Raw genomic sequence first — 26,692 nt, 5'->3', positions numbered from 1 at the left:
CGAAGCTGTAAAACGTCTGCTCCTAATTGCCGGCTTTCAGCGGCAGAAGTTCGGGCAGGGAAACCGGTGTAATTCCTACTTCAGGCTTTTCAGGCAGGCAGCGAGGAGGGAACGGAGCCAGGCAAGTCCCACCAAAACAGATCGCAAAGTGCCACTCTTGAACGTTGGCACGTCCGGCAGGGGAACAAGGTGGAGCAGATTAAGCTCTATCCGCAAGCTGCCTTAAAAAAATAAAAAAAAAAAAAAGCTTTGCCAGATTAATTCCAGGGAGATTCCAAGGGCAAATAAATACCAGATCCCATAGAAACACCTGAACGGTTGGAGGAGGCAGCACAGGGGATTTCTCGGGAGCGGCCCAAGCGCTTGCTGGCTCCTCCAGCCCTCCTCGCCTCGCCGGAGGCAGCTGGCTTTGTGGGCACCCACCAAACCCAGGCTGCAGAGCCCAGCCTGCGCCGACTCCCACTTGTTTCCCCTCTACGGGTTTAGTAGAACTTGAATAAAAACTGGAAAAACAACCACGGTCTGAGACTCGTGGTTTCGAGCGACTCATAACCCGCGGCTTGCCACAGTCTGTCTGAAAGTCTAAAGATGTTCCTCCCAAATATTGTTTCGGGAACTGAAAACGTACACCTTACTGAATCTTTCTCCGTCCCACGCAGTTTGAAGCCCCTTTTCACGATCTCCTTCGCCACCCGGCTTCCTTCAGCCGCTGAACTCACCACACACGCATCCCTGGTGTTTATGGAGCCAGCTATTGCTCCTGCTTCAACGCCACCTTGCAAACACCAGCTTGCAAAAAGTCTGTTTGGTTTTGTCTCCCTTCTTATTTTCACCCTTAAAATGAGGGCTCCAGTATAAAAAAAAAAAAAAAAAAAAAAAAAGCTGACCAAGCGCCTGCAGGGCAACTTGCGTTTGTCGTAGTGACTGTCGTGGTTTTGGCCAAATGGGCCAATGGCCGGCGACAGATGCTCCCCCCCAGCCTCTCGTGCACGGAGAGGAGGAGGAGAAATAAAGAGAGATTTCCGAGTTTAGAAGAAACTAAACTACTTTAATGAAATATTAATAATAAAATAAAAAGGAAAATAATGAAATAGATACAGTATATACAAAAACTGTATCAAGCTCCCAGGATGGCGTCACCGGCAGGCACTGGGGGAGTCCCAGACTGGACTCAGCGGTGGGTGGGAACTGGGTTCCAGAGCTGGAGTCAGGAACACACGGATGGGGATCAAAGGCAGACAAACAGACAGAGTCCTCCTCGGACGTCAGCCGTTGAAGGAAGAGACCGACCCTTTAATCCCTCAGCTTTTACACCGAGCGTGGGGCAGATGGGATGGAACACCCCTGTTGGTCAGTTTGGGGTCACCTCTCCTGTCCGCTCCTCCCAAAGGTGGGACCCCTCTAGGCTCTTCCGCTTCCGACCCTCTAATGGGGCAAATAACGAAATTAGCTGACCTCGGTTGTTACAGCAATAAGTGTAAGCAAGAGCCTCTCTGCGTACCATCCCTTGGCACAAACCGTAGACATTGGCCGTATCACTCTGAACGGACCCTTTCAGACACGACACGCTGTTAGTTTCAGAGGGTTAGAAGAGGCCTAGCTAAGAAATAAAATTACTGAACAGAAAGTTGGTTCCGTTTTACCTCAAACCAGGACAGTGACCCACCCAGCCTTCCCAGGCCATCCTGGTGCCGGTTCAACACCTGCGTGTGCAAGGATGGCTACTTCCAGTCCCACCAGAACAACCTGCCAGTTCCAGGGTGGTCCCATCTCACGCTGCTCTAAGAAACGCTGATGGCAGAAGAGGGACGTTCTGAAGCTTTGAGTTGGTGAAGATAACGGAGTTCTTCCCCTCCTCCGCACGCTCACGCCAACTCTGGAATGGTATTTTCCTAACAAATTCAGTCATGTTTCCTTTTAGCGCCGGCAAGAATGCTTTCAAGGCCAAAAAAGGGCTCTGAAAGATTCATACAAAGCGTTTATTATGAACGGCAGGCCGGGCTCCGGGAAGGAGGGGCTGCCACCATCTCGCCCCAAGGCAGAGCCGCAGACAAAAAGGCCAGCCTTCGCCAGGGAGAGGGGAGAAGGCGGCAGAAAAGATGCGGGTCCGGCACCCAGGCGGGTCCGAGATTTGCAGCCACCAAACACCAGGCTTTCCAGAAACATTATCACAAGCCCCTGCGCCACCCTGAAAACGCAAATGGTGCTCTTCCCGCATGGGCTGCCAGCTCATACAGAATTAATCGCCCATAGCCGAGTCTTCCCGCAGCAGGAAGAAAGCAGGCGAAACCTATATTTAAGAAATGCGTTGTTTTTGCAGAAATCTGCCTCCTCTCTCCCCTGGTGTTTAGCCGGATTTGGGCAGATAAGAGCAGAAAACAAGATAACAGAGCGGGACCTACCAGGAAAAGGGAGTGTTGTGTATTGCCTTTCTCCATTTAACCAGTTAAGACAGACCCAAAGATGAAAAAAACTCACTTCAAAACTTGAACTGTGATCCCAAGGTGATGCTACTCGAGGGGAATCACAATAAAGCATCCCGAGGACGATGCCCTGCGAGCCGGTGCTTGAAAGCAAAGAGGAGAAAAAACCCCACATGGAAATAATCTAGTTTTTACCCGGCACCAAGAATCTAGTTTTTACCCGGCACCATGTCAGGGAATTCAGGCCAAAACCACCACTTGGGAACAGGACAAGAGATGGCAGAATAAGAGAACGGTTAATTAGAAACTATGCTAATTGCCTGTGAGACTGCGGATAATTACCTACAGTTTCTGCAGACTGCTGCCTGCATGAACTTTGGAAAAAGTAGCAAAGGAGCAAACTAAAATATTTCAAAGCATTATCCGCTTGCCGACTTTTCCAAGTGTCAGATAGAGGTAACTGAAGATGCGCAAGACGGGAATGTGCCTCAGCCCTGCTGCACCAGCAGACAGGTTTCTGGTCTTCGTAGCTGTTACACCAAGAATTGGGTACCCAGGTCTGAAACGCTTCTCCACGGCACTGATGGAGCTGGGAGCGGTGAGCTGGAGAGCTCGCCTCAGAGGTAAAGCGAAACGAGAAGGTGCAACAAGGCAAGGAAAAATAGAGATGTCTGAAATATCGCAGCAAAAGAGCGGGGTGGTTAGAGGGACATCAGGAGCCCCTCTGCTGTGGGGACAGGCTGAGAGAGCTGGGGGGGTTCAGCCTGGAGAAGAGAAGGCTCCGGGGAGACCTTCCAGCCCCTTCCAGTCCCTAAAGGGGCTCCAGGAAAGCTGGGGAGGGACTCTGGAGCAGGGAGGGGAGCCATGGGATGAGGGGGAACGGTTTTACACTAAAAGAGGGGAGCTTTAGATGAGATATTGGTAAGAAATTCTTGGCTGTGAGGGTGGTGGGACCCTGGCCCAGGTTGCCCAGAGAAGCTGTGGCTGCCCCATCCCTGGAGGGGTTCAAGGCCAGGTTGGACGGGGCTTGGAGCAACCTGGGCTGGTGGGAGGTGTCCCTGCCCAGGGCAGGGGGTGGCACTGGCTGGGCTTTAAGGTCCCTTCCCACCCAAACCATTCTATGATTATCAGATGGTGCCTGGAGAAGACGTTGAGCATTCACACTACTGCTTGACCATCCACAGTTTAGACCAAGACTTACTCAACTGTTCTTCAAAAATAAGAAGAAAACATGCAAAGCCCGCTACGATTCCAGGACAGATCACTTGGATTAGCGTCACAAGCGGTTATCTTCGGGAGCTTACCACTGCCCATGGCATACGCATTACAACACGCCGTTATTAGTGTTGCCTCCTCTCCTCCCACACAGGCTCCTGCCTGCCGGGGCAGCTCTGGATGGGCAGGATCCCTCCCACACCAGGACAAGTGCTCAGCGAGGCAGGAAACAGCAGGAAGAAATGTTTTTTGGGTTTTTTTCGGAACAATTCGATGCTGCCCCGAAAGCCTTGGCTCTCTGCCACGGCGCTCTTGTTCTTGATGCCACCTAATTTTCACAAGCGATCGCTCAGATGTTCCTCTTTTTGTTTTTCCGCCCCCTTTCCGGGTGTCTCAGCAGAGGCCCCGAAATCTGTTGTGAAGCGAGGTGCAGCACCCGCTCAGCCAGAACCGGGCTTGAAACACAGCTCCGTACTGGTTTCCCAGCTGAAATTCAATCATCTCAAACGGGGCACACATTTAAAGGCTGCTAACCCCGAAGTTTCAGCCCCATTTGTCGGAGATACCGAAAGGAGCCGGGAAGTGAAACTCCCACAAAGGAATTGTGCACAAAAACTAGTACCTGCGCGGCCACAGAAAGGGACGGCAGGACATCCAGCCTTTAAGCATGAAGAAGAGAAATAATTAGGTCAGACCAGAAGATAAGGCAGGTCGGGAGCCACGTGTTGAGCAGAGAGGAAAAAAAAAAATACTGTCTGAACACGCAGCCGGGTCTGTGCGCTGGGGCCGGGGGGGGTCCTGCAGGAGAAAACAGGGTTTTAACTGCGTAATTGTGCTCTGCTAAAGGAACCCACTTGCGGCGTTTCCTAACGGCCCGAGTTGCCAGGCTACCGAGTCAAAATAACGCTGCTTTGGTGCAACTTCCTGCGGCCTTGGGACGGGAAGCAAAATTCTCCGAGGTACTTATCGGAAAAATGTCACGCCGTCATCGGGCTGAGATCTCTCTGCCACCAGCTCATGACAGCAACTCGTCACAGCGGCTCTGCCCACACCTACCACTTCCAGAAACCGGACACGAGTGGGTTGTAGATATTCGGGGACAGGAATAACCCTCTGAAATCCAGCCAGGGCAAGCGGGAGCCCATTAAAGCGGGCTGCCATCCTCCCGAGCCCTTTTCTGCCCCGTATTCTCCAGCCTGCCTTCATTCTCCTCCTCTTTCAAAGCTGACCACCACGACCACAAAGCCAAGGTTCCCCATCTCTCGCTTCCTCCTTAAGCTCTGCTCCACCACTCGTGCTTTCTGCCCTAGATCCTCTGCTCCAGAAGTCCTTAAGCTTTCCTTCTCTTCTCTTTTCATTAAATTATTCCCTCATCCACCCCCCCTTTCCTCATCTATCCTTTTTTCCCCCCCTCTCCCTTTGAATCCGAAGTTTCCTCCTCGCGTGGCGCACACGAATCTGAGCAAGCCTCCTCTTGTCAACTCGCTTACCTTGATCTAAACCCATGATAGCCTGCCAAGGTGTTACAAATTTAGAAAAATTCTCCCTTATTTTCAAGCTAAAATATGCTCCGCGCCGACAGAGCCTGCAGGCAACTGAGCTGTGACACATCTGAAGGTCCTTTATAAAGCACTTCCAAACTAATTTTTCAAAGGCTTAAAACTTGGCTAAATCCAGACGAGTTTTCAGCTGGACATCAGGAGGCAACTTAACCCCAAAAATCATCCTTTCAGAGTTTCAAATCTTTGTTCTAGAGAGACGAAGCACATGACTTTAAACAGGGAAAAAAGCAACAACTGTTTTGCTCATTAAAGGGAATAGTTTCCCCTCCCTGCACTAACCTGCCCCTCGGAAACAGATGAGGCATTTAGTCAAAATCCTCATTAACCAGCCAGCAGCAGCCTGTTTATCTAGTCGTAACTTCCCAATTGTTAAGCAATTGCGCGGGTTTTAGGTTTACAGGCAGCCCGCAGCGCTGCCCGCGCCCCATCGGGAACGGAAGCGCTGGGAGAGCTGTTAAGGAGAATATCGATCGGCCAGTATCAGGAGATCCCACTCCTAGAAATCGTTACAAATTGGGAGTTTAATCAGGAGGCGTTACTCCTTTCTGTAGGGATAACGAAGGTGACAGAAGCGATCACCTGCTGTAACAAGCCACCGTAATGCCAAGCTGCTAAGTTATTCTTCCGCGAAAAACAGACCGGCAAACTCACCTCGGCGCAAAACAAAAGAATGTGTGGGGTTTTTCCCCCCCCCCCCCAATAAAACATAGGGAAGACAAACAGGAAAACTGACTTTGATGAGCTAAAGTATCAAGTCACCTTGTAAAACAACCCCGTGTAAACCAGTTAAACCAGGGTTTCCACCCGCTCCCTCTGAAGGGGACCCTCACCACACAAATACCACCCCGCTCTCAGCCACACCGGCCCTTTTTGAACACCAGTTTGTAAGCTGGGAAGAGCTCAGGAGCCGGTAACGGTTTCTTACTATGATGCGGAGTCGTTCAGCTGATATTCTCTGGATCTGCTGAAGCAGGCCTGAACGCCAGCGTCTCTCCACAACCGCTTAATCACGCCGGCGAGCTCGGCAGTCATCACGCCTTCCTCCGCGCTCCCGGCTAACACAAAGAGCTGACGGGCATCGTCCTGCAGGAAGAGGGGAAATAAAACACATTAGGAACTACGCTCATTTATACCTTTAAAAATTACAGCGAGGTTTAATAGCAACGGTCCCAGGGGATGCGGCAACTGCTCTAAGGAATCATGGTGCCCTCTTCATGCTGTCGATCCACTCTCCCCCCGCCCCCCCAAATCACCACGTTATTTTTTTCCTGCTGTCAGAAAGGCAAATCCTAGGCAAGAAGCTCCAGCCCGTGGGGCGAGATGCGCTGATCGCGGGTGGCACACAACGCTTCTGTAGCGCCACGGCTGCAGGGATCCGCCGCTCCGAAGTACAGGCAGCATTCACATCCGAAACACGAGATTTCAGTAAGCCGGCGGCGTAGCATTTCAGAGGAAAGGTAACAGCGTCAATGTGCTGCTATAGACTAACGAACTAAACGATAAAGAATAGTCTTTAAATGGGAAAACCTCGTGTTGTACAGTATGGCAACAACGAAGAATTCAGTATCAGAAGCAAGCTTTGGATGATTATAGGTTTCGAGTTTCGAGGACTTGCCACTTGCTGCAATCGCTGTCAGAAGAAAGGGAGAGCGATTTCTTAATACGCCATTTCATCAAGAGACGGGATGGACTGATCGGGGTTTGAGCGTTTGCCCTAGAGCATGAAAAATTCTTCCCAGAAGTCTTAAGAGCAGGGCCTCGCTCTTCTGTAAGTTAACAAGCGGATTTTCAGAGCGAAAATGGGGATGATCTACATCCCGCGCTGAATGTTTATTTCTACAGCCACCAGCCCTGCCAGCATCCTTTGGGGAGACGCGAGAGACCTTTCCGCTGTCCCAGCGAGTTCTCAGCTTCACGCTGGCTCCTCCTAACGTCTCTCGTTTGATCCCTAAACCGTGCTGCCCAGCACGTACCTGAGCTCGGGCAAGAGTCAAGTCAGCAGGCTACCTCCCCAGCACAAGCAACGGGCACCTAAATTAACGTCATCAAGCCCCGAAGTGCTGTACCACAGAGGCAGACCCTCAGCTACGAGGCTCTGCGCTCAGGGGTAGGGTGCCACGCTGAGGAGAGGTGACTGCTGCGGTTTGCTGCGAGACAATAAATTCGGTTACCCTGGGTCTTTTCCTAGGAAAGCGGGGGAAGTTGTTTGCCCTTCGGGGTGGATTGGGACATGAGAAAATTCTTGGCACCAGGCTCTTCTGCTTTTGTGAAGCCGGCTCAGCCTGGTCAGGTCAACTGAGAAAGGAACTTGGATTTTAATATCTTCCACCTCCTCAGCTAAGCTGAAATCCCCCCTCGGCCTCGACAAGCACAGAGGAAAGGCGGAGGGGAAGGCGAGGGAGGGTTTGGAGCAATGGTGGAGTCGCAGCCGAGGTTAACACGTGAGCGAAGGTATGCCCTTCAGCCAGGAGGCTTTATATCCTCAGTTCAAAACATCTGTGGTTGCATCACAAAGAGACAGCGCAGGTTACTTCACTTCCTGCATATTAACCGTAAGCACGAAGAGTTAGTGCCAGGTAGGAAGAGCCCCAGGCTGCGCAGCCGCTGCCCCGCGCTGGCACACACAGTTCCCTTCTCCCACCCATTCCCAGGAGTCCCTGACTCGCCATTCTGCCCGTGCTTTCCCCACCACCACGTGGGTCAAGATATCCTGAAACTTCGGTTTCTACCCTCGCAAAGTGATAGGACACGGGGTAATGGCCTCAAACGGAAAAAGGGGAGATTTAGATGAGAAGTTTGGAAGAAATTCTTTGCTGTGAGGGCGGTGAGCCCCTGGCCCAGGTTGCCTAGAGAAGCTGTGGCTGCCCCATCCCTGGAGGGGTTCAAGGCCAGGTTGGACGGGGCTTGGAGCCACCTGGGCTGGTGGGAGGTGTCCCTGCCCAGGGCAGGGGCGTGGGACAAGATGATCTTTAAGGTCCCTTCCCACCCAAACCATTCTATGATTCTGTGAAGCGTTGAAAGTGAAGCTAGTAACCAGTAACCACCACCAGCAGCACTGGATGGGTGAGGAAAAGCAGGGCCTCAACCCCCCCCAAAAAACTAAAAAGACAAATAGTGACAATTACTAAAATTTATTTGGCTCAGCTTAAAAATTCACCGCCACAACGCCGTGAAGCACTACTGAGGACTGATGTCGAGCAATTTAAATCAAAACCGAGAATTTTGTTAAAAATTCAAATAGTTAAGACAAAGGTTGGGGGATTTTTTTTTTTTTTGAGCATTCAGACTACTAAAGGCTCTTACCCGTAACCTCAGTAAACCACCCTTGACACTTCACACTGGTAATACGTTCCGAATTATGAAAGGTCTTTTGCTATGGCATCTCGTAACAAACATATTTCCAGCGTGAGCGCCACGGACTGAATTTCCAGGATTCATTAACACAATTCACAGCACAGCCCCAGACGAAGGGAAATAAGTGAAATACTTACTGCTCTGGCAACTTCCCCAAAGTCTATCTTTAGCCTTCCCATGGCTCTTATGATTGCAATGATGGACTGGATAGTATTGCTGTAGACAACCACTTTATATTGTTTGCATTCTTCCTCCGAATAGCCATCCTCATGAATAATCCTGGAAGAAAACCAAGCCGTCATTCCCAAAGCCAAACCAGTAGGGCACCGCAGATCCCCTTATTTCGTCTCACACAAAAAAAATTGCAGTTTACATGCCTGCGCTCTCACTTACTTCATCTGCTTCACAATGGTGCTTTTCCCAGACTCTCCAGCACCTGAAAAGCACAAAAAAAAAAATCCAGTTAGAAACCACATGGAATTAAAAGGAAAAGCGGAATGTACTCGTCCTGGTTCCCGGACAGAAGTTGATGGGGTTTGGAGTAACAGAGCTTCCCAGGAGCCATCCCAGCCCCTGGGGAGGGATCGCTGAGAGTACATCCACAGGTACGTCCTTCCTAGGTTTTATTTACAGACACTGACACTCATTATGAATTTATCCGCTATAAATAAAAAAAAACAAACCAAAACCAAACAACCCTAGAGTTCCTGGATTTCCAAAGTACACTTCCCGATCACCTGGGAGGCAGGTCTGAAAAGCGGGAGGAGGATTTCTCTCGTAGACTATCCGCCATCCCTCTCTCTTCCAGCTCACTAACTCCAGCCCAAGGCAGCCCTACAGCGAAGGGCATCGACGTCATCAGCTCTACCGACCGTCACCAAGCTGGGCGAGATAAAAGCCTCGAACAACCAGGTGGACGCAATCACAGATCCTGGAACATTCTTGTAAAGAACATCTCATTGGGAAGCAATCTTGTGTGATACGCAGTGGAAGGGAAGGAGACCCAGAAGAGAGCTCAAAAGCGTGCACAAATTGCTCTTGCAAATCCAGGTTAAGATATTAAAGCCCGGAAACGCGTTACTATGTCAGAGCAGGAACACCATAACGGATTTTGCAAGTTTCTTTCTCCACCTGGCGCAAATGTTGCCCATATTCATTCAAACTAACATGTGTTTTTTTTTTTTCCCCACAGTGGAAGGACTAGGTGCCTTCCCACGGTCCATTACTACAGCACAACGGCAAGCACACCCGATACCACTCCTGAGCTAGATACCTCCTAAAAAAACTCCGGCAAAATTCAAAGCAGCTACCTGCCTAGACCTGAAGTGGCAGCGAAAGGTGTCTGTGAATCACCAGCAGGAAGATCAGGGACCTGGGCTCCCTTGCTCCAGCTGCCAACGCCGGTTCCCACAGCCGTGAGACAACTCGGGGACCTTGGCCGTGGCACACCCATGCGCATCCACCCACAGGACAGGCAAGGCAAACGTTAATTGATTAACAAGCTCTTTTCTCTATCATTTCCCTTAATGCAAGGATTAGTGTTCCGGGAAACTGAGGATAAAGGGTTCCGCGGGTTTAGCTCGGAAATGAGCCTTTGCCATAGGTTGAGTTGAAACCTCGGACCTGCAGGCTGCTGCACCCGGACGTGCCGGCCCTACCTCTGCAGACCTGGGGGGCTGAGTTATCATCGAATGGTTAGAGGTGGAAGGGACCTTAAAGCCCAGCCAGTGCCACCCCCTGCCCTGGGCAGGGACACCTCCCACCAGCCCAGGTTGCTCCAAGCCCCGTCCAACCTGGCCTTGAACCCCTCCAGGGATGGGGCAGCCACAGCTTCTCTGGGCAACCTGGGTCAGGGGCTCACCGCCCCCACAGCCAAGAATTCCTTCCAAACTTCTCATCTAAATCTGCCCTCTTTCAGTTGAAAACCATTTATCCCCGTCTGCCTGCAAAATATCAGCTAGCTGTTCTGTTTTTCACAGCTTTTGCTCTTGAACAACAGAGCACTCAACAAACCGCGGCCCCCTCCCAACGGGCAGGAGGCAGAAACCACCTTTGCTCACCCCCGCAGCACCCGCCTGCTCCGGGATTCGAACCCCTCACCTTACCAGGGCGCACTGAGCTGCGCACCCGGCCCAGCCTGAAGCATGTGAGAAGCAGGCGCAGCGTGCCTGGGTGGGAGCAGAAGCGCTGGGCTACCCTACCTCTGCCGTGGGCCACCTCTGCCCTGGGCTGCTCCCGTCCCACGCTGATCTTGGGCTACCCTACCTCTACCCTGGGCCACCTCTGCCCCCATCCCAGGCCACCCCTAGTTCTGGGCTACACTACCTCTGCCCTGGGCTATGCTACCTCCTCTCTGGGCCACCCCCGCCCCAGTCCTGGGCTATGCTACCTCCTCCCTGGGCCATCCCCAGTCTTAGGCCATCCCCACCCCCAGTCCTGGGCTACCCTACTTCCACCCTGGGCCACCCCTGCCCCCATCCCAGGCCACCTCTAGCCCTGGGCTACTCCCACCCTGGGCCACCCCCGCCCCGGTCATGGGCTACCCCACCTCCACCCTGGGCCACCTCTGCTTCTGCCCTAGGCTGCCCCCATTCCTATCCCAGGCCACCCCCAGTCCTGGGCTACCCTACCTCTGCCCTGGGCGACCCCTGCCCCCCTGGGTCCTGGGCCACCCCACCTCCTCTGACCACAACACCAGGAGTTCACCACAAACCAGCCCAACCAGCCGCTGCCTTCAGGGCTCCTCAGCCTCAAAGGCTCCCTCCCAGCCACAGAACTGGGCTTGCTGGAGGCAAAGGAATGAAGTTGAGCCTGCCCGGATTTGGAGAGATGACTCAAGAGATTCCCGCGTGGACTAGAAGACCCAAGCTCCCACTGGCTTCCAGCAGCAGAGTCTACGCCAGGCAGCGATGCGCTAGCCCGGAACGGCACTGCTGCCAGCAAGGTGAGCTTTGGTAGGAAAGGAAAAAAAAAAATAAATAAAAAAAATAATTTTTAGATTATCAGACCAACAGGGGAAAAGAAAAAACCACCAGCTTTCAGGAATGTCGGGCTGTGGCATACTTCTCCAGGTAAAGAAGGCAGAAAAGCCTTGCGGAGCTAGCTTTGGGAAGCACGGCTTCCAGGAGAGAGCTTCCCAAGCCTCTTGCGACATCCAGAGAGGACGATACTGCATTCCAGTTCCATCCCCGCACGCTTGAAGCCTCAGGAAGAAGGAATTCCTCGGAACAGCACCACGAACAGGTTGTGAAAGCAGGAGCGCTTTTTTAAAAAGCGGAATTCGCTTCTTGGTCTCACAACTTCACATCAAACGGGCAGAGGAACCAAGAAATCAGGCCCCTGAAGACAAGAGGTCACTTTGTGGGGTTTGTGTTTGTGACGGGTACAAATTATTCCCTTGCTCGGAATTTTGTACACCTTTTAAGCCCGCTTATTTCACATTCCTTCAGGTTCTTCCCAATATCACTAGGAAAACCTTTTTGGCTGATAAAGGAATTAAAAGTACGGGCAGGAACGTTAAGGTGCAGGTTACGGCGGCGGCTGGGAAGGAGCAAACACAACAGCCGGATGACGGAATCCCTTGAATTGGAAAGGAATCCATAAGGATAGAGGTGGTTCTTTCACCATTGGTGAGCACATTGTGCCAACCGGAGCCCAGACCTGTCGTGGGCAACGGGGACTGAAGGAGGCCAAAGCAGCCTTTACAGCCCCGCGCTTGTATTTCCACTCACTGTCACTTCCCAGATGTTGCCGAGGATTCCCGAGGATCCATCGCCATATTAAATTACAGCAGAAAGTTTCCCCAAGATCAGACAAGGTCATTTTCAAGCTGAAGGTGCATCTCCTATTTGCACTCAGGCAGCTTCAAACCAAACAAGCGGCCAAATATTTTTACAGCTCGCGGTGGCTGAAGAGAGCGGATGCAAATCGGCCTCTTCGCACAGTAAGAGATTTCACAGCGGGAGAAGCGTTTTCAGGGCAGGTTCGCAGGCTGCCAAATGGGAGGAAACTCAAGTCAAACGGTGCCTTAACTCGTTACACCCATTTGCAGGTGTCGCAGGGTTGTATCTCCATCCTGGGATGGCCGGTCGAGGACTGCATAGAATGGTTTGGGTTAGAAGGGACCTTAAAGCCCAGCCAGTGCCACCCCCTGCCCTGGGCAGGGACACCTCCCACCAGCCCAGGTGGCTCCAAGCCCCGTCCAACCTGGCCTTGAACCCCTCCAGGGATGGGGCAGCCACAGCTTCTCTGGGCAACCTGGGCCAGGGGCTCGACACCCTCACAGCAAAGAATTTCTTCCAAACTTCTCATCTAAATCTCCCCTCTTTCAGTGTAAAACCGTTACCTCGTGTCCTATCATTACACTCCCTGCTCCAGAGTCCCTCCCCAGCTTTCCTGGAGCCTCTTTAGGGACTGGAAGGGGCTGGAAGGTCTCCCCGGAGCCTTCTCTTCTCCAGGCTGAACCCCCCCAGCTCTCTCAGCCTGTCCCCACAGCAGAGGGGCTCCAGCCCTCCCAGCAGCTCCGGGGCCTCCTCCGGCCCCTCTCCAACAGCTCCGTGTCCTTCTGCTGTTGGTGCCCCAGCGCTGGAGGCAGGACTCCAGGTGGGGTCTCCCAGAGCGGAGCAGAGGGGCAGAATCCCCCCCTCGCCCTGCTGCCCACGCTGCCGGGGATGCAGCCCAGGCTGCGGGGGGGTTTCTGGGCTGCCAGCGCACGTTGCCGGGGCGTGTGGAGCTTCTCTTCTGCTTCTTTGGGTCCGTTTTGCATAAGGGAATAGAGAGGCAAGAAAAGAAACAGGAGGCAACGCACAAGAACCTGGTGTCTCTCCTATGCAGCTCCTGGGGGTGCCACGGCCAGGATTACACATCTAAGAGCACTGACACCTTTAAATGTTGATTTCCGAGATACCGCCTTGAGTTTATCTGTCTGGACATCCCCCTCAAGGGACTGTAACGCTGACAGCTGCCCCGCACAGCAGGATAACTGTTTCCAAGACAGGGCATGTAGCGCAATTTAAATCAATTAGCCTTTAGTTTAGGTTGAAGGGTTACCAGATTAGAGCCTCGCATGATCAAATACTTCCAGGCTGCCAAGTTAAATGTCTGGAAACCAAAGAATTTCAAGTTTTAAATTATTCCTAAGCATAAGGCAATTCAACATTATTTTTTTTCCTCTTCCCTCAAGCCTTAAAGAAAAGCTATTGCCCGTTCAGCCTCGAGTAGAACAGGCAATATAAACTAGATTCCACCGTCAAGAAGCATTAACAGGGATGAAGAATGAAGCACGTTTTAAGCAGAATCGCCCAAATTCTCCTTAGATGTTGGAGTTATCACCTTCCACCCAAGAAAATCCGGCGGCACATGATGCCAGCAGGGCTCCCCACTGCAGCCGGCTACAAGACTCCGACTGAAACCAGCAGCTGGTAGGGAACATCCTTCCCTTTAGCGGGCGGGTTTTCTTTTGTTATCGCCTCTTCTCCCAGCTGCCAAGATGTCTGCGCCTCTCCACTGGCTGGCACAGATTTTAAGCAAGGCAGCATCACGAAGGGCTTGGGAATCTCTGTGTGTTCCTGCTATGGCTTCTCGGGCATGCAGCATTTGTGGTCAGATGTGAAAATGTTAACACTCTACAGACTCAGCACTTCCACCCCGGGAGGGACACAAGCCCTCGTTTTATTTTCCGCAGCCAACCTCCACATTTCCTGCATTTGAAAGCTTTGGCGTCCCCAAACAGCGGTGTTCAGCCCCGAGTCCCAACAGCGGGAATTTAGAAGAGACTTTTGAACATAACCTCTCCGGCTTTTATTTCTCATCATCGTATTTGCTGTCATTTCCTCCTTAGATTATCTTAAAATAATCTGCTGCTGCAGCAGGCAATGCTGAACTTGTACTACCTGTCATTTGACTGACAAAACAATATCAGATACAATTATGCCATGACAACACAGCCAAGTTGGTTATACAACACTAAATTCATCCCATATTCGGTTAACTCCTTCCCTTCTCATTTCCAACCTCCACACTCTTCAGTGGGCTGCATCCCCGGCAGCGTGGGCAGCAGGGCGAGGGCAGGGGGGATTCTGCCCCTCTGCTCCGCTCTGGGAGACCCCCCTGCAGCGCTGCCTCCAGCGCTGGGGCACCAACAGCAGAAGGAGACAGAGCTGTTGGAGCGGGGCCAGAGGAGGCCCCGGAGCTGCTGGGAGGGCTGGAGCCCCTCTGCTGTGGGGACAGGCTGAGAGAGCTGGGGGGGTTCAGCCTGGAGAAGAGAAGGCTCCGGGGAGACCTTCCAGCCCCTTCCAGTCCCTAAAGGGGCTCCAGGAAAGCTGGGGAGGGACTCTGGATCAGGGAGGGGAGCCATGGGACAAGGGGGAATGGCTTCAAACGGAAAAAGGGGAGATTTAGATGAGATACGGGGAAGAAATTCTTTGCTGTGAGGGTGTCGAGCCCCTGGCCCAGGTTGCCCAGAGAAGCTGTGGCTGCCCCATCCCTGGAGGGGTTCAAGGCCAGGTTGGACGGGGCTTGGAGCAACGTGGGCTGGTGGGAGGTGTCCCTGCCCAGGGCAGGGGGTGTCACTGGCTGGACTTCACTATCCCTTCCAACTCTAACCATTCTATGATTCAGTGGGGTTTAAAGGAGCAGGAACCCACATCCCCAGAGGTTACTTGCCCTGTTGCTTCTAAGGGACTAGTAGAAGTAGGGAAAAGAGTGACCCGCATCCCCCAAACTCCTCTCTTTACCAACACACAACCCAGAATTGGCTCCTCCAGCAGACACTTATGGCAGTCACAGCTACAAGGGCACGGCCAAGCTGCAAGTCACCTCCTCTGGGACATTATTCCTAAAGGAGTTTTTCCTGCTGTTCCAGGTCCTCTCCCAGACTCTCTGCTCCCACCAGAGCCATCCAGACAAGGTACCTCATTAAACAGTCATTTAAAAACGTCTGCCCTCCAGCTCTGGAATCATTTATCGGGAGGTCCTGCTGGGGTGGCAGCTGCTCGCCGATGAGATGGCCAACATCAGGCATGGCACGGTCTCATCTCAATTGCTCAGAAAAAAAAAAAAAAAAAAAGCATTAACAGTGCTCTGGTCTATTCTGAGCTACCTGTACTACCGCCTCCCACACAGCAGAAGGCTTTTTCAGGGGCCTCTCTCATTTTATGCCTCTAATTTTACTCTTATCTTACCTCCGGCCCCAAACAAGGTCCACAGTCATTTGCATTTTACTCTTTTTTTTCCAGCCTGAGCTTCCACATCTCCAGGTCTCACTTCTGTTCTTTGACACTTGAAACTTCTCTAAACATTTGCAGATGTACACGCCGGGCACAGGCAAGCTGCTAGTCTCCTTTTTCCAGCTCGCTGGAGTGGCTGTAAAGGGTTTGCATAAAGAAATCCATATCGGACCTACTCGATAAACAGCTTTTAATCTGCACCCTTTGTTCCTTGCTATCACGCAGCTTTCATTTACCCTCATGCCTGGCGTTTACACTTACAGCAGGGCTTAAGCCTTCAGTCAAGTACCTTCAGTAAGGAGAAAAAAAAAAAAAAAGAGTAGGAATTTAAATATTACTGAAACACTGCTCCAACCTACAGACAACCGATGCTTCGCATTAGAAATTAAGATGACGAGCGCAAGTGGATAGAGTTACATTGAAATTCTTATGGACTCCGCAGGCGAGGCACCCAGCCTCTGGGATCGCAGGCAGGGACCAGATGGGGAGCTAGAAAGAGTTTAAAAAAATCATGAAATATGACACCGAATCTTACGGGGTTCAAAAAATATGAAAGTCAGGGCATTACTGGGTTGTTTCTCGCTGTAAAAGGAAAAGCAAACCTTTCCTTTTTGCTCCGATTAGCACAGCTCACAGGGATCACATTTCATCATAGAAATGGAGCTGACCTAAGCAAGGATGTCGTAACTCCACGGAAAAAATGTTTCAGAAGTCTTAACTTCTCTTTTCCCAAATTAGCAGCAAAGAACCTCTTTAGCCCACAGCTCTGCTTGCACACCCTAGACGTGAAGAGCCGCTAATCTGTCACAAAGCGTTGCCTGCTTTTTGCCGTAGTGGCTCGTCCCACTTGATCGACGCATGTTCTGCAAGAATTCAGCGAAGTCAGAGTGGTTTGGGTTGGAAGGAACCTTGAAGATCACCCAGGTTCCAACTCCCTGCCATGGGCAGGGACACCTGCCATGGGCAGGGACACCACTAGACCAGGTCGCTCAAAGCCCCGTCCAACCTGGCCTTGTCTTCAACACCTTGTTCTTGTCCTTCAACACCACCTTCAGCTACCAACCCTTCCCTTCAGAAGCCAGGAGGCACCGCAGGTCCCACAAACCCCCAAAGCTCACCCCAAACCATCCAAATGGCTTGCCACCATCGACCAGTGCCGAACCCCCTCCTGCTCACAGCCCTGTTTGAAGTCCTCCAGCCAGATCCCTTTTCCTTCTGGAAGGGGAAGGGAGATGGGAGGGAACCTGAGCAGCTTTCAAGCCATATCCGTACCGGCCCTGGCAGAGCGATGTACACAAGAGGAGGAAATTATCACCCAACCACTTCCCCTAAGGAAACTGGAGGCCTTCCTGCAGCAGGAGATGGGAATGTCCTCAGCACATCCACACGCTGCAGATTACAGAGAAGAGAGCAACAAGCAAGCTACCAAAACACAGCTTCGACTGGGAATTACAGGTCTACGCAACTACACGCTGGATAAAATGTTTGGTTTTAAACGAATTACTCCTTAATTCACCCTGCTCGGGAAATAAGGAAGGTAGGTAGGTCAAAGACTACCCACATCTTCCAGACACAAGCATCCAGTTCACTGCTTCAGAAACTACAGTCCCAAGTGCTTCTTTTTCTCTAAAGTTGTATCAAAACGGCATTAAACTATACTTTAAGTGAGGAATTTCACCCCCCAATTAAGGGGAAAAGCCCCGCAGCATCTGAAAGTTTCTGAAGAGAAACCAGGTCATTGCTGAAACAAATTCTTACTAGAGAGACAGAAGAGACGCACCTGGAATATCCATTAAAGTACAAGGAAGGAAGACAAAAATGAACAGACTGACATGTTTCTGATTTCTAGCCTCCAGAGGAGAGCGCGCATGGCTCGTAACTACAGCAACAGCCCGTATCGCCTTTAAAAATCTCAGCAGGGGTTTGGCAGAAACTTTGCCAGACCATTCCTGAGGCGGGATGATGCTGCAACCCTCGCTGAACTCTTGAAATCCACTGGAATTTCTTAGTGTTTCCAATATCTCCCCTCTTAAACACCTTGGGAATAAGCCCAAATATTTCACTCGCAGAGCTGGAAGCCGCGGGGCTGAGTTACAGACCCGGGAAGACAACCTGACCCTTCCGTGCTACAGTGCGGCAATGCAGCGACACCAAATCGCCTGGCTGCGGTTACAGCCCACCTGCAAAATCTGGGGAAAAAAGAAAAGTGAACAATCTTCCCTCTGACAGACTAAAAAGGGGCAAAAGCAACAGCACCACAAAGTCCAGCCCCTAAAACATCAGGGGAGCCACTGCAAGCACGGAGCAGGGGCTATTCAAATCAACACAAGGCCCGATGGATATCTCCCCGATAAAACAGATGTTTTCCTTTTGACAACGTTTATCCAACATCCCACCCTAGCAAGGGCACACGAATACCTCCCCTTAGACACAACCACGCTCCTAGGGTAGTTTGTATTCCACCTGGAAAGGCTCTCGGACACACCGCACACCTTCCCGCAGCCCTTGTATCCACATCTCTGGAGAGCTGAACTGTCGGGTCCTCGTCCCCTTTGTCACTTCCCTCCTGGTTTCCATCCTCCCCCTGCTGAATTCAAATCCCCCTCCTTCTTATACATGTATTTCTAACCAGGGGTGAGCTGCCATCCCTGCCAACATTCATCCCATCTCCCCTCGTCGAGATTTTTTTTATTTCAATGCACCCCTGGAAAGCTCTCGGATATCACAAGGTCAAGTTTGGGTGGGGGGGGGGGGGGGAGGGAAGGGAGGTGTTTCAACAAACTACAGAATCCGACGCAGTGAAAGGACGGCACTGGGAATCAGGAAAAGTGGGGGGGAAAGATTTAGAGAAAGGAGCGGTGTCATATCAGCGGGCCTCAAAAATCCAGCTATTGTTAGAAAAGTCAACAGGAACCGCGACAGCTTAGGCTGACACTTGCGCTTTTACCGTAACTACACATCAGAAAAAAAACCCACAATATATATAAATAAAATAGGGCATATGGGCTGACTAAAGCTTAACTTTGGAGTTAATGTTACAGGACAAATCACTGGAAGTTGTCGCCGCCTCTGGACAAAATAAAAATGGAGGCTTCTCGAAGGAATGCCATTTTGAAGACATAAGTAACAGGAGCCCTAGGACGAATTCAACGGGCTTTCCAACGAAACGCAGCGTCCTGCTCTGCCTGCTGCTCACCTGGGCTGCGGCTGATACAGATCCCCCCCTCAGGAGGGACCTGGAGGATGCTCAGGGCCAGCAGCAGCCCCGGAGGAGGATTTCCCCAACACGAAGACAAACGATGACGAGCCGTGTTCGGGTGGCTCCAACCAGCCCAGCCCACGAACCTGCGGCACACGCCGAGGAGCTGCCGGCTTCCACTTCGCTTTCCCGGGCTCACAACAGATCACAGGCACTTTACGCCGCACGCAATTGCATTTATTTTCCATACGAATCTAATAACGTCCCCACGTGAAAAGAATCAGGGGCAGAATCAGTCTTACATTCAGCCATCAACACGCCTTAAAGCGTTGTTCATATAAACCAGAAAAATTAAGACTTTAAACCGCAAAACCATAAATGCCTCAGTGATGAGCATTAACCCCTGCGCACCCAAGCATTATCTTTTATAAGCCTTTTTATTTTTTAAGCCTTGAATCTTTGTTAGGGCATTAGCCTTGTTTTAATCAAAGGCTTTGAACACGTAACGATCGCCCTAAAGCTTCCACGGAGATTTTTAATGGGGGCCTTAGAAGAAAAAGCCTCCGAGCCCTTGTCACAGCGACCACCTCCACGCAGGGCAGCGCCGAGGCTGAAGAGCATCCATCAAACCAGGAGCGCGTGCCAAGGAGGTGGTGCCAGCCCGGGGAGAGACCCGTAACCCATTTCATTTGTGGCATTTCAAGTCAACATCGTGTCCCAAACCACGACACATCGTACCACATCGCAGCCCGACAGCAGGCTGCGAAACGCTGGGTTCACGGCGCCAGCTCCACTTCACACGGTTAAAAACATCCCGTGACCATTGGGAAGACTGGGATATCCCCGGGAATTCTGCCCCAGTCCCACCGACCACCAGGAAACACCGGATTAGCTCCGAGCTAATGCGCCATCACCCACACGCAGATCTGGGTGACCATCAACGCCACGGAGAAATTGCTTAAGGAGCTGCAGAAATCAGCACCCAATCATGTGACTACGCAATGGAAGTTAAGGAAGATTTCCCTGATGAAATTAAAGATAGAAACTGGAAAAAGGGAAAAAAAGGCTCGTCTTGGAATACAGGCAGATTGGCTTTTACCCCCTGCCCTTCCCTGCCTGGCTGTTGCACTAGATCTTACTGACCGTGGAAATTCGCAGAGGCCCAGCTAAGTAAGAGGGCAACGGGTTTACAACACCTTGTAGCCATGGACAGACAGCAACTGTCGATGCTCCTCCATTGTCACCCCTCAGGAACAACAAATGTCAAGGAAGTGACTCCGTAAGCAAGCCTTTTGGTGCCTACAGGACACTGGTCCTACAGGGGATGGTCTTCCGCCCTCAAAAACATGCAAGGCTCATGGGCAAACGGATTTGGGTGAGGGCATGAACCACCTGAACTTTGGCAACATCATTTTTTACCTTTGATACAAAAGGATTTCTTGCACACACACACACAAAAAAAAGCTATTTTCATCCACCGCCAGAAGCAACACAAAGTTCAAATCTGATTTTGGAGAGAGATGCGAACAAGCACATCACCTAATCCTGACTCTGCAGCACAGCCACCACCAGCTCGGGGAAAAACAGTTGTCACAACTGAAGCCGCCGGTAGCCACAAAGCCAAACGCCTGAGAAAACCCTTCCCTGGTGGAAACCAAGCCTTTCGTTCCCACCACGAAGTGACCAACTGGCCCAAGGGCGAGAATTGTAAATACCGGCTGTGCCCTTCTCCTCTGTGAAGCCGGCACCAGCTACGCTCCTGATAGGATGCCGTAACAACCCGTATCCTAAATGTCCACCAAGGGAGTCCCCAATTCCCCCCTCCCCAACCACAGCGTTCAAATCCTTTCCCAAATCAGCTGCAAACACCTCGTCCTCTTCAGCAAAAGGCCCCTTTGCTGCTGTACTTTAAGCTACGCGGCCAAGAGCCAGCCCCGGGACTTCTGGTTTGCAGTTGTTTTTGCAGCTCTTTGAACAACGCTCCTGGGAGCGCTTTAAACTAATTGCGCCTGCTGTTGAGCGGCGTGGACTCGAGACACCCACTGATACGCAACACGCTGCCGCCGTGTGTCTTTTGGCTGAAGATCAAATGAACATCTCTCCTGGCCGGGCCTCCTGGGCACCCCTTTCTCACCTGCAGCTCCTTATGTTCAGACCTACGGTTTTATATTCTTTACGTTCAGGCTTAAATTTGAGGGTGAGGAGCAACTTCCAGGGAAGTTCTGCAGCACGTCACAGACGCAGCAAACATCTCCCCTAATCTGTCGTGAGAGTTGTCCTGAAGATGCCTTCCATGGCAGCTTTTTTGTCCTCCGAATGCCATGGAATAATGCAGTAATACCAATCCTTCTCAGGCAGGATTCACACCAAGCAGATGGTTATCAGAGATCCTAGAACCCCAGACTGGCTGGGGTTGGAAGGGACCTCTGGGGATCACCCAGTCCCACCCCCGGCCAGAGCAGGGTCACCCCAGAGCAGGTGGCACAGGAACGCGTCCAGGTGGGGTTGGGATGTCTCCAGAGACGGAGACTCCCCCACCTCTCTGGGCAGCCTGTGCCAGGGCTCTGCCACCCTCAGGGTGAAGAAGTTCCTCCTCATGTTGAGATGGAACTTCCCATGGGCAAGTTTGTGCCCGTTACCCCTTGTCCTGTCCCCAGGCACCACTGAGAAGAGCCTGACCCCATTCTCCTGACACCCCCCCTTTAGCTATTGCTGAGATCCCCTCTCAGCCTGCTCTTCTCCAGTGAACAGCCCCAGGGCTCTCAGCCTTTCCCCAGCACAGAGATGCTCCATCCCCTCAGCATCGCCGTAGCCTCCCCTGGACTCTCTCCGGCAGTTCCCCGTCCTTCTGGAACCAGGGAGCCCAGAACTGTCCCCAGTGCTCCAGCTGTGGCCTCCCCAGGGCAGAGCAAAGGGCGAGGATGACCTCCCTCCACCTGCTGGCCATGCTCTTCTAAATACCTGAGGAGATCATTGGCCTTCTTGGCCATAAGGGCACATTGCTGCCTCATGGGCACCCTTGTTATCCACCAGGACTCCCAGATCCCTCTGCAGAGCTGCCTTCCAGCAGCTCAACCCCTAACTTGTACCGGTGCATGGGGTTATTCCTCCCTAAGTGTAAGACCCTACGTTTGCTCTTGTTGAACTTCATGAGGTTCCTCTCCACCCAGCTCTCTCCAGGTCCCACTGAATGGCAGTACAACCTTCTGGTGCGTCAGCCACTCCTCCCAGCTCTGTGTCACCAGCCAACTTGCTGAGATACGGCGTGAAAAAGCCACTGTCTGATCTGCTCAGATACTAGTATTGGTAGAAGACAAGAGAGAAACAGCCAAGCAAGGCCTATAAAATGGGAGTTACATCAGAAAGCAACAGATGACTTGGAAGGGGAGGGAAGAGAGGGGTTTGGAAAAGATTTTTATTAGCCTGGTCTCCCAAGTATCAAGTTTCTTCTTGTGATGTGCCTGTTTATAAAATATCAAACATCCACTGAATCCAATGCAGGGACAACAGTCCCCAGTTGTTGAAAACACTTATCAAAATAAGCAGCCGGGCGGGGAACAGCCTGTCAGTTCCCCCGCTGAGGGAAAAGCTCATTCCTCAAACACGAGGGAGCTCGTGGCGGACGGAGACCCCAAAACACGAAACTACGGGAGGCCGAGCTCCACCGGCGCCTCCGCTCGCCCCAGAATTCGGCTCCTGCTCGTTGTTTGTTTTTAAAGATAACCCAGCCAGTGCCACCCCGGGTAACGAGAGAAGGTTAAACGAGGCAGAGAAGTTACCAAACACCAACTGAGAAAACATGAAATAAGAGCCAGGCATCGGATGGCCGCCATCGCTGGTACCCGCGGGGGAACAAAAGGTGACGGCACAGAGGCAGGGTATCACCCGAGTCTTGCCGCCCACTTTATAAAGAGCACACAAGAAAAATAACCAGCATCTGCCGGTCATTTCAGATGCAAACCCCGTGTAAGTCATTAAGAGACTGCTGCTCGATCCCACTTGCGTGAGGAGCAAGTGTCTGAAATGGGGAGCATGGTGCCTTTACAGCTATAGTTGCTCAAAATTAAAAAAAAAAAAAAAAAAAAACAAAACAAAAAAACCCCAAAAAACAAAAACCAGCCATGTTCTAATTAAAAAATTCTTCTTCAGAGCACACGCTCCTCTTCCAAGAAAAGTTATTTCAATGCTCTGCCTCAGAATTTAATGAAAGTTGAACCATGTCCAGAGGCCTCTCGGAGGATAGGATGAAATCCCAAATCCCCAGCCAGTCGCTCCATCTGTAGCTGTTACAAATTGTCTGTCCTCAGCTCCCAGTGCCAGGCCCGAGCACACTTGTCCGTATTTACACAAGCATGTGATGTACACACAACCAAGGCAGAAGTCGTCCCATCCCACAGCTGGCTGACGGCACCGGATGGGACATCGCGCAGAAAACTGAAGCTTGCACCTACGCAGCAGCGGCCAGCGCGGCGAGATGGTCTCTTTTCCGAGCTGCAGTTGCCCTGATTAAATCACAGCTGACTCCTCAAAACACTAGCGAGGTTAAGTCACCCTGAAGAACGATTGTTTTGTAGATAAGAACCATCTTGCCCGCCGTGCATCTGGTTTTGGTGGGCGAAGGGCAGAACCAAAGGCCAAGCAGAAGGCAGAGGGAGATCCCGCGCTTGATCCTCACCCAGGCAGGTGGGAAAACACGGCTGGAAGCCGTGGCTCTGACACCTGAAGACGGGGAAATATCAGCACCAAGAGAGATACTACCTCCATCTCAGTAGAGGACAAGTGCACCCGGTCCTCCAAGAAGCTCAGAGCACAGATGAGAAGCGCTGTGTCTTCAGAGAGATGATCTGACTCATTTTCAAAGTGTTTGAAGCATTCCCCGCTGAGAAGCGGTCACCAGATGGCCGTGACACTTCTGCACGAAGATCGGGACATCTCAGACATCAAGAGCACCTTTCACAGCCCAAGCCAGGAGTCAGGCACTCAACTGATCTCATCACAATTCCCACCGGTCACCTCTTCAAGCTAATTGGATCAAGGTATTTAATTTTTGTCTTACAAAAACGCAGCTTGGGGCTGAGCCAAACTGCTGCAGGGGAGGTTTAGGATGGATATTAGGAAAAACTTCTTCACCCAAAGGGTTATCAAACATAGGAACAGGCCGCCCAGGGACGTGGTGGAGTCTCCATCCCTGGAGGTATCTAAAAGCCAGGCAGACGTGGTGCTAAGGGACATGGGTTAGTGGTGGTTTGGGCAGTGTTGGGTTGATGGTTGGACTCGATGATCTTAAAGGTCCCTTCCAACCCAGACGATTCTGCGATTCTACGCATTTACGAGAAAAATCTTCATATGGCCACGAGTCACAAGATACACACCGTGTGCCTCAAAAAGCTCACAGGAAGAAAGCTCCAGACACAGCTCAAAGATCAGAGAGGAAAATGGCTCCCTACAGGTCCCCCAGGCAGGGTCCCTACATCAGCTCCAGCAGCCCCAGAGCTGGGGAGGATGCTCGGAGCAGCAGCCACCGCCGCAGGGCCAGGACAATCCCACCTGGAGACCTACACCCAACCTCAGAGCTTCATGTCACCCTTCAAAGGCCACTACGCAGCTCCAGCGCCAAGGAGTGGCCAAATCTGACACCTTGATGGTCCCTCTGAAACAGGGACCCACAACAAAGCAGCTGTTTGTACTCGAAAAGCTACTTCTAGTTAACGACATTAGAAATCGCAGCAACAGCTTCCCCCTGATTTGCATCCCTAGAAGGCTCTTTTCTCTGTTTTACCGAAACATAACCAAATCTTGCCAAGCGCCGGTGCTGAGGAAGCTTTGGTGAATTTGAGGGGAGAAAAGATTGGAAAAAATCAGTCTCGGGGAAAAAAGCTGAGGCCTCCAGGAGCGGCAGAGCTTGCAGTCTGCTTGGTTCGTTATGTAGATGAAGGCTATTTTAGAACAAACTTATGCTTTTAATTATTTTTGCGTGAATTAGCAGGAATGCTTCAACATAATTACACAAGAGTATCCGAACCCAGTAAAATTCTAAAAGGCTGAATAACGGTGCGTTTTAGGCACAAACAGTTCAATATTGGCTGCACCCAAACAGCCGGAGCCACAGAAATGCCGTTTCCATGGGCCAGTCTGGGCAGAGACGCGAAACCGGCTGGATTTGGGACAACTTTGTGCATCCAGCAACAAGCTTTGTCACTCAACGTCACACAAAACCCCCCTGAGACACAGCCTGGCACGACATGCCAGGCCTTCTGAAAGGCGCCGGGGAACGGAGCGAAGGAGACCAGCGCCTAAACTAACCGGGAAGGGTTCCTCGCGCCCTCCTCCTCCATTTTGCCTGCTCATCCCAACTGGAAAATCCCACAGGTTTCTACATCAGCAAAAAACGCATGTCTGCGCCTGCAGAGCAGCGCTTTCCTGGAGGGAAGCGAAGAGAAAAGAGGTGTGTTTAGCGGGGGGGGGATTTGAGCGAGGGCTCCCAGGCTGTTCCCAGCCTCCCAGGAGCTCTGGCTTTTGGTGCGGAAAGCGTTTACCTGCTGCTGCGAACTGGTGCGTGCAGCAATTCAAACCATACCCAGCTGCTGATGGCATTCGCACACGAAACAACAATTACACCACACAGACAAGGGTTGGCATGACCTTGGGTCGGTCACTATTTAATGCTCAGGTTTGCTTTTGTTTTAGGGGTAGAAAAACAAACAAAAAAAAAACCACACAACACAAAAGCCTTAGGAGTTGCTCAACACGCCAAGTTGTGAAAGGGAAACATGATGAAGTGACTTGAAATCCCCACGGAGAAGCTGCCACACAAACAGCTCCGGAATTACCTTTACCCCAACAACTCCACAGTTACCAAGCTACTGGGACCACCACCACCAGCATCCGAACGACCTCCCGGAGGCAGGGGGCTGCCACAACCAAACCAAAGCAGCTCCTGAAAGAAGGGAGCGCACAGCTGAAATCCTCTCTCCTTCCTTCTCCGCCCAAGCTGCTTAGGGAAAAGCTTACCGAAGTCAAATGCACCAAAAAACCTCCTCTGATTTTGGGTCCGTCGCTAACTCGCCAAGCTCTCCTAACACCCAGGCTGGGTTAACAGCAGAGCTGGGAAAGAACAACTACCCTTCGTACAAACACGAGCCTTTTCTTAACCTACATAATTCTGCAAAGCCCAAACTAGGGCAGTTATTTTAACAGAGCTGGGGAAGAGCGTATGGACTCCAAACTTTATCTATAAAGAAATAGATTTCTTCTAAACTTCACTGCATCAGCAGTACTGCAAGAGGCTCGCTCCAGTTACATAAACCACCGCATGATCTCCTACAACCAGTTAATGATACAAGACGCTACGTATCCTAGACATTTTAATACTATGTTATGAAAAAAAAAAAATAAATGCTTGCTCAAACAATGGAAAAAAACCTCCTGAACTTTTCCATCAGCTTCTTGAAGCCTTACTGAAAGGACGTTTGTTCCCGCTGCAGATATTTTTCTCCTGGCAATTAACTGTTCTGCTTTACCTGCACATCAACGGGGCTGCGCGCGGGGAGAGCACATTGCAGCATTCCCTTTGATCGCCAGGAATCCTTATGCTACTTTTTTTAAAAACTAGAAACCCATGACATTTGAGAGAGATTGCAGGTTACAGCCAGGTGCAAACCTGATCTGAGATAGGGTGGGTTTTTGTTTTATTTATTTATTTTTTTTTAAATG

At 51.4% G+C, this 26,692-nt stretch overlaps 2 protein-coding genes across 3 annotated transcripts in view; one reads left to right on the top strand and one right to left on the bottom strand.

The window, feature by feature from the left end:
* The window catches only part of SLC16A4 (solute carrier family 16 member 4), a 383,212-nt gene that overhangs the window by 252,836 nt on the left and 103,684 nt on the right, over window positions 1–26,692 (top strand). The gene's annotated exons all lie outside the window — the stretch shown is intronic.
* The window catches only part of GNAI3 (G protein subunit alpha i3), a 37,890-nt gene that overhangs the window by 8,087 nt on the left and 3,111 nt on the right, over window positions 1–26,692 (bottom strand). Inside the window, exons 1-4 of one of the 2 annotated variants that reach the window (XM_054181493.1) lie at window positions 11,618–12,551; window positions 8,948–8,990; window positions 8,692–8,833; window positions 6,126–6,283 (exon numbers count right to left, since the gene is read on the bottom strand). In XM_054181493.1, coding sequence (XP_054037468.1) covers window positions 6,126–6,283; window positions 8,692–8,833; window positions 8,948–8,990; window positions 11,618–11,729 — 455 coding nt within the window. In that variant the 5' untranslated portion in view covers window positions 11,730–12,551. Of the gene's footprint in view, window positions 1–6,125; window positions 6,284–8,691; window positions 8,834–8,947; window positions 8,991–11,617; window positions 12,552–26,692 lie in introns of those variants that run through there. The other variant, XM_054181492.1, reaches the window with a different exon arrangement.

Source organism: Rissa tridactyla, chromosome 21, assembly GCF_028500815.1.
Source record: "Rissa tridactyla isolate bRisTri1 chromosome 21, bRisTri1.patW.cur.20221130, whole genome shotgun sequence".
NCBI classification, from domain to species: Eukaryota; Metazoa; Chordata; class Aves; order Charadriiformes; family Laridae; genus Rissa; species Rissa tridactyla.
The sequence above is the reverse complement of the archived record's forward strand: the minus strand, read 5'-3'. Positions and strand labels throughout refer to the sequence as shown.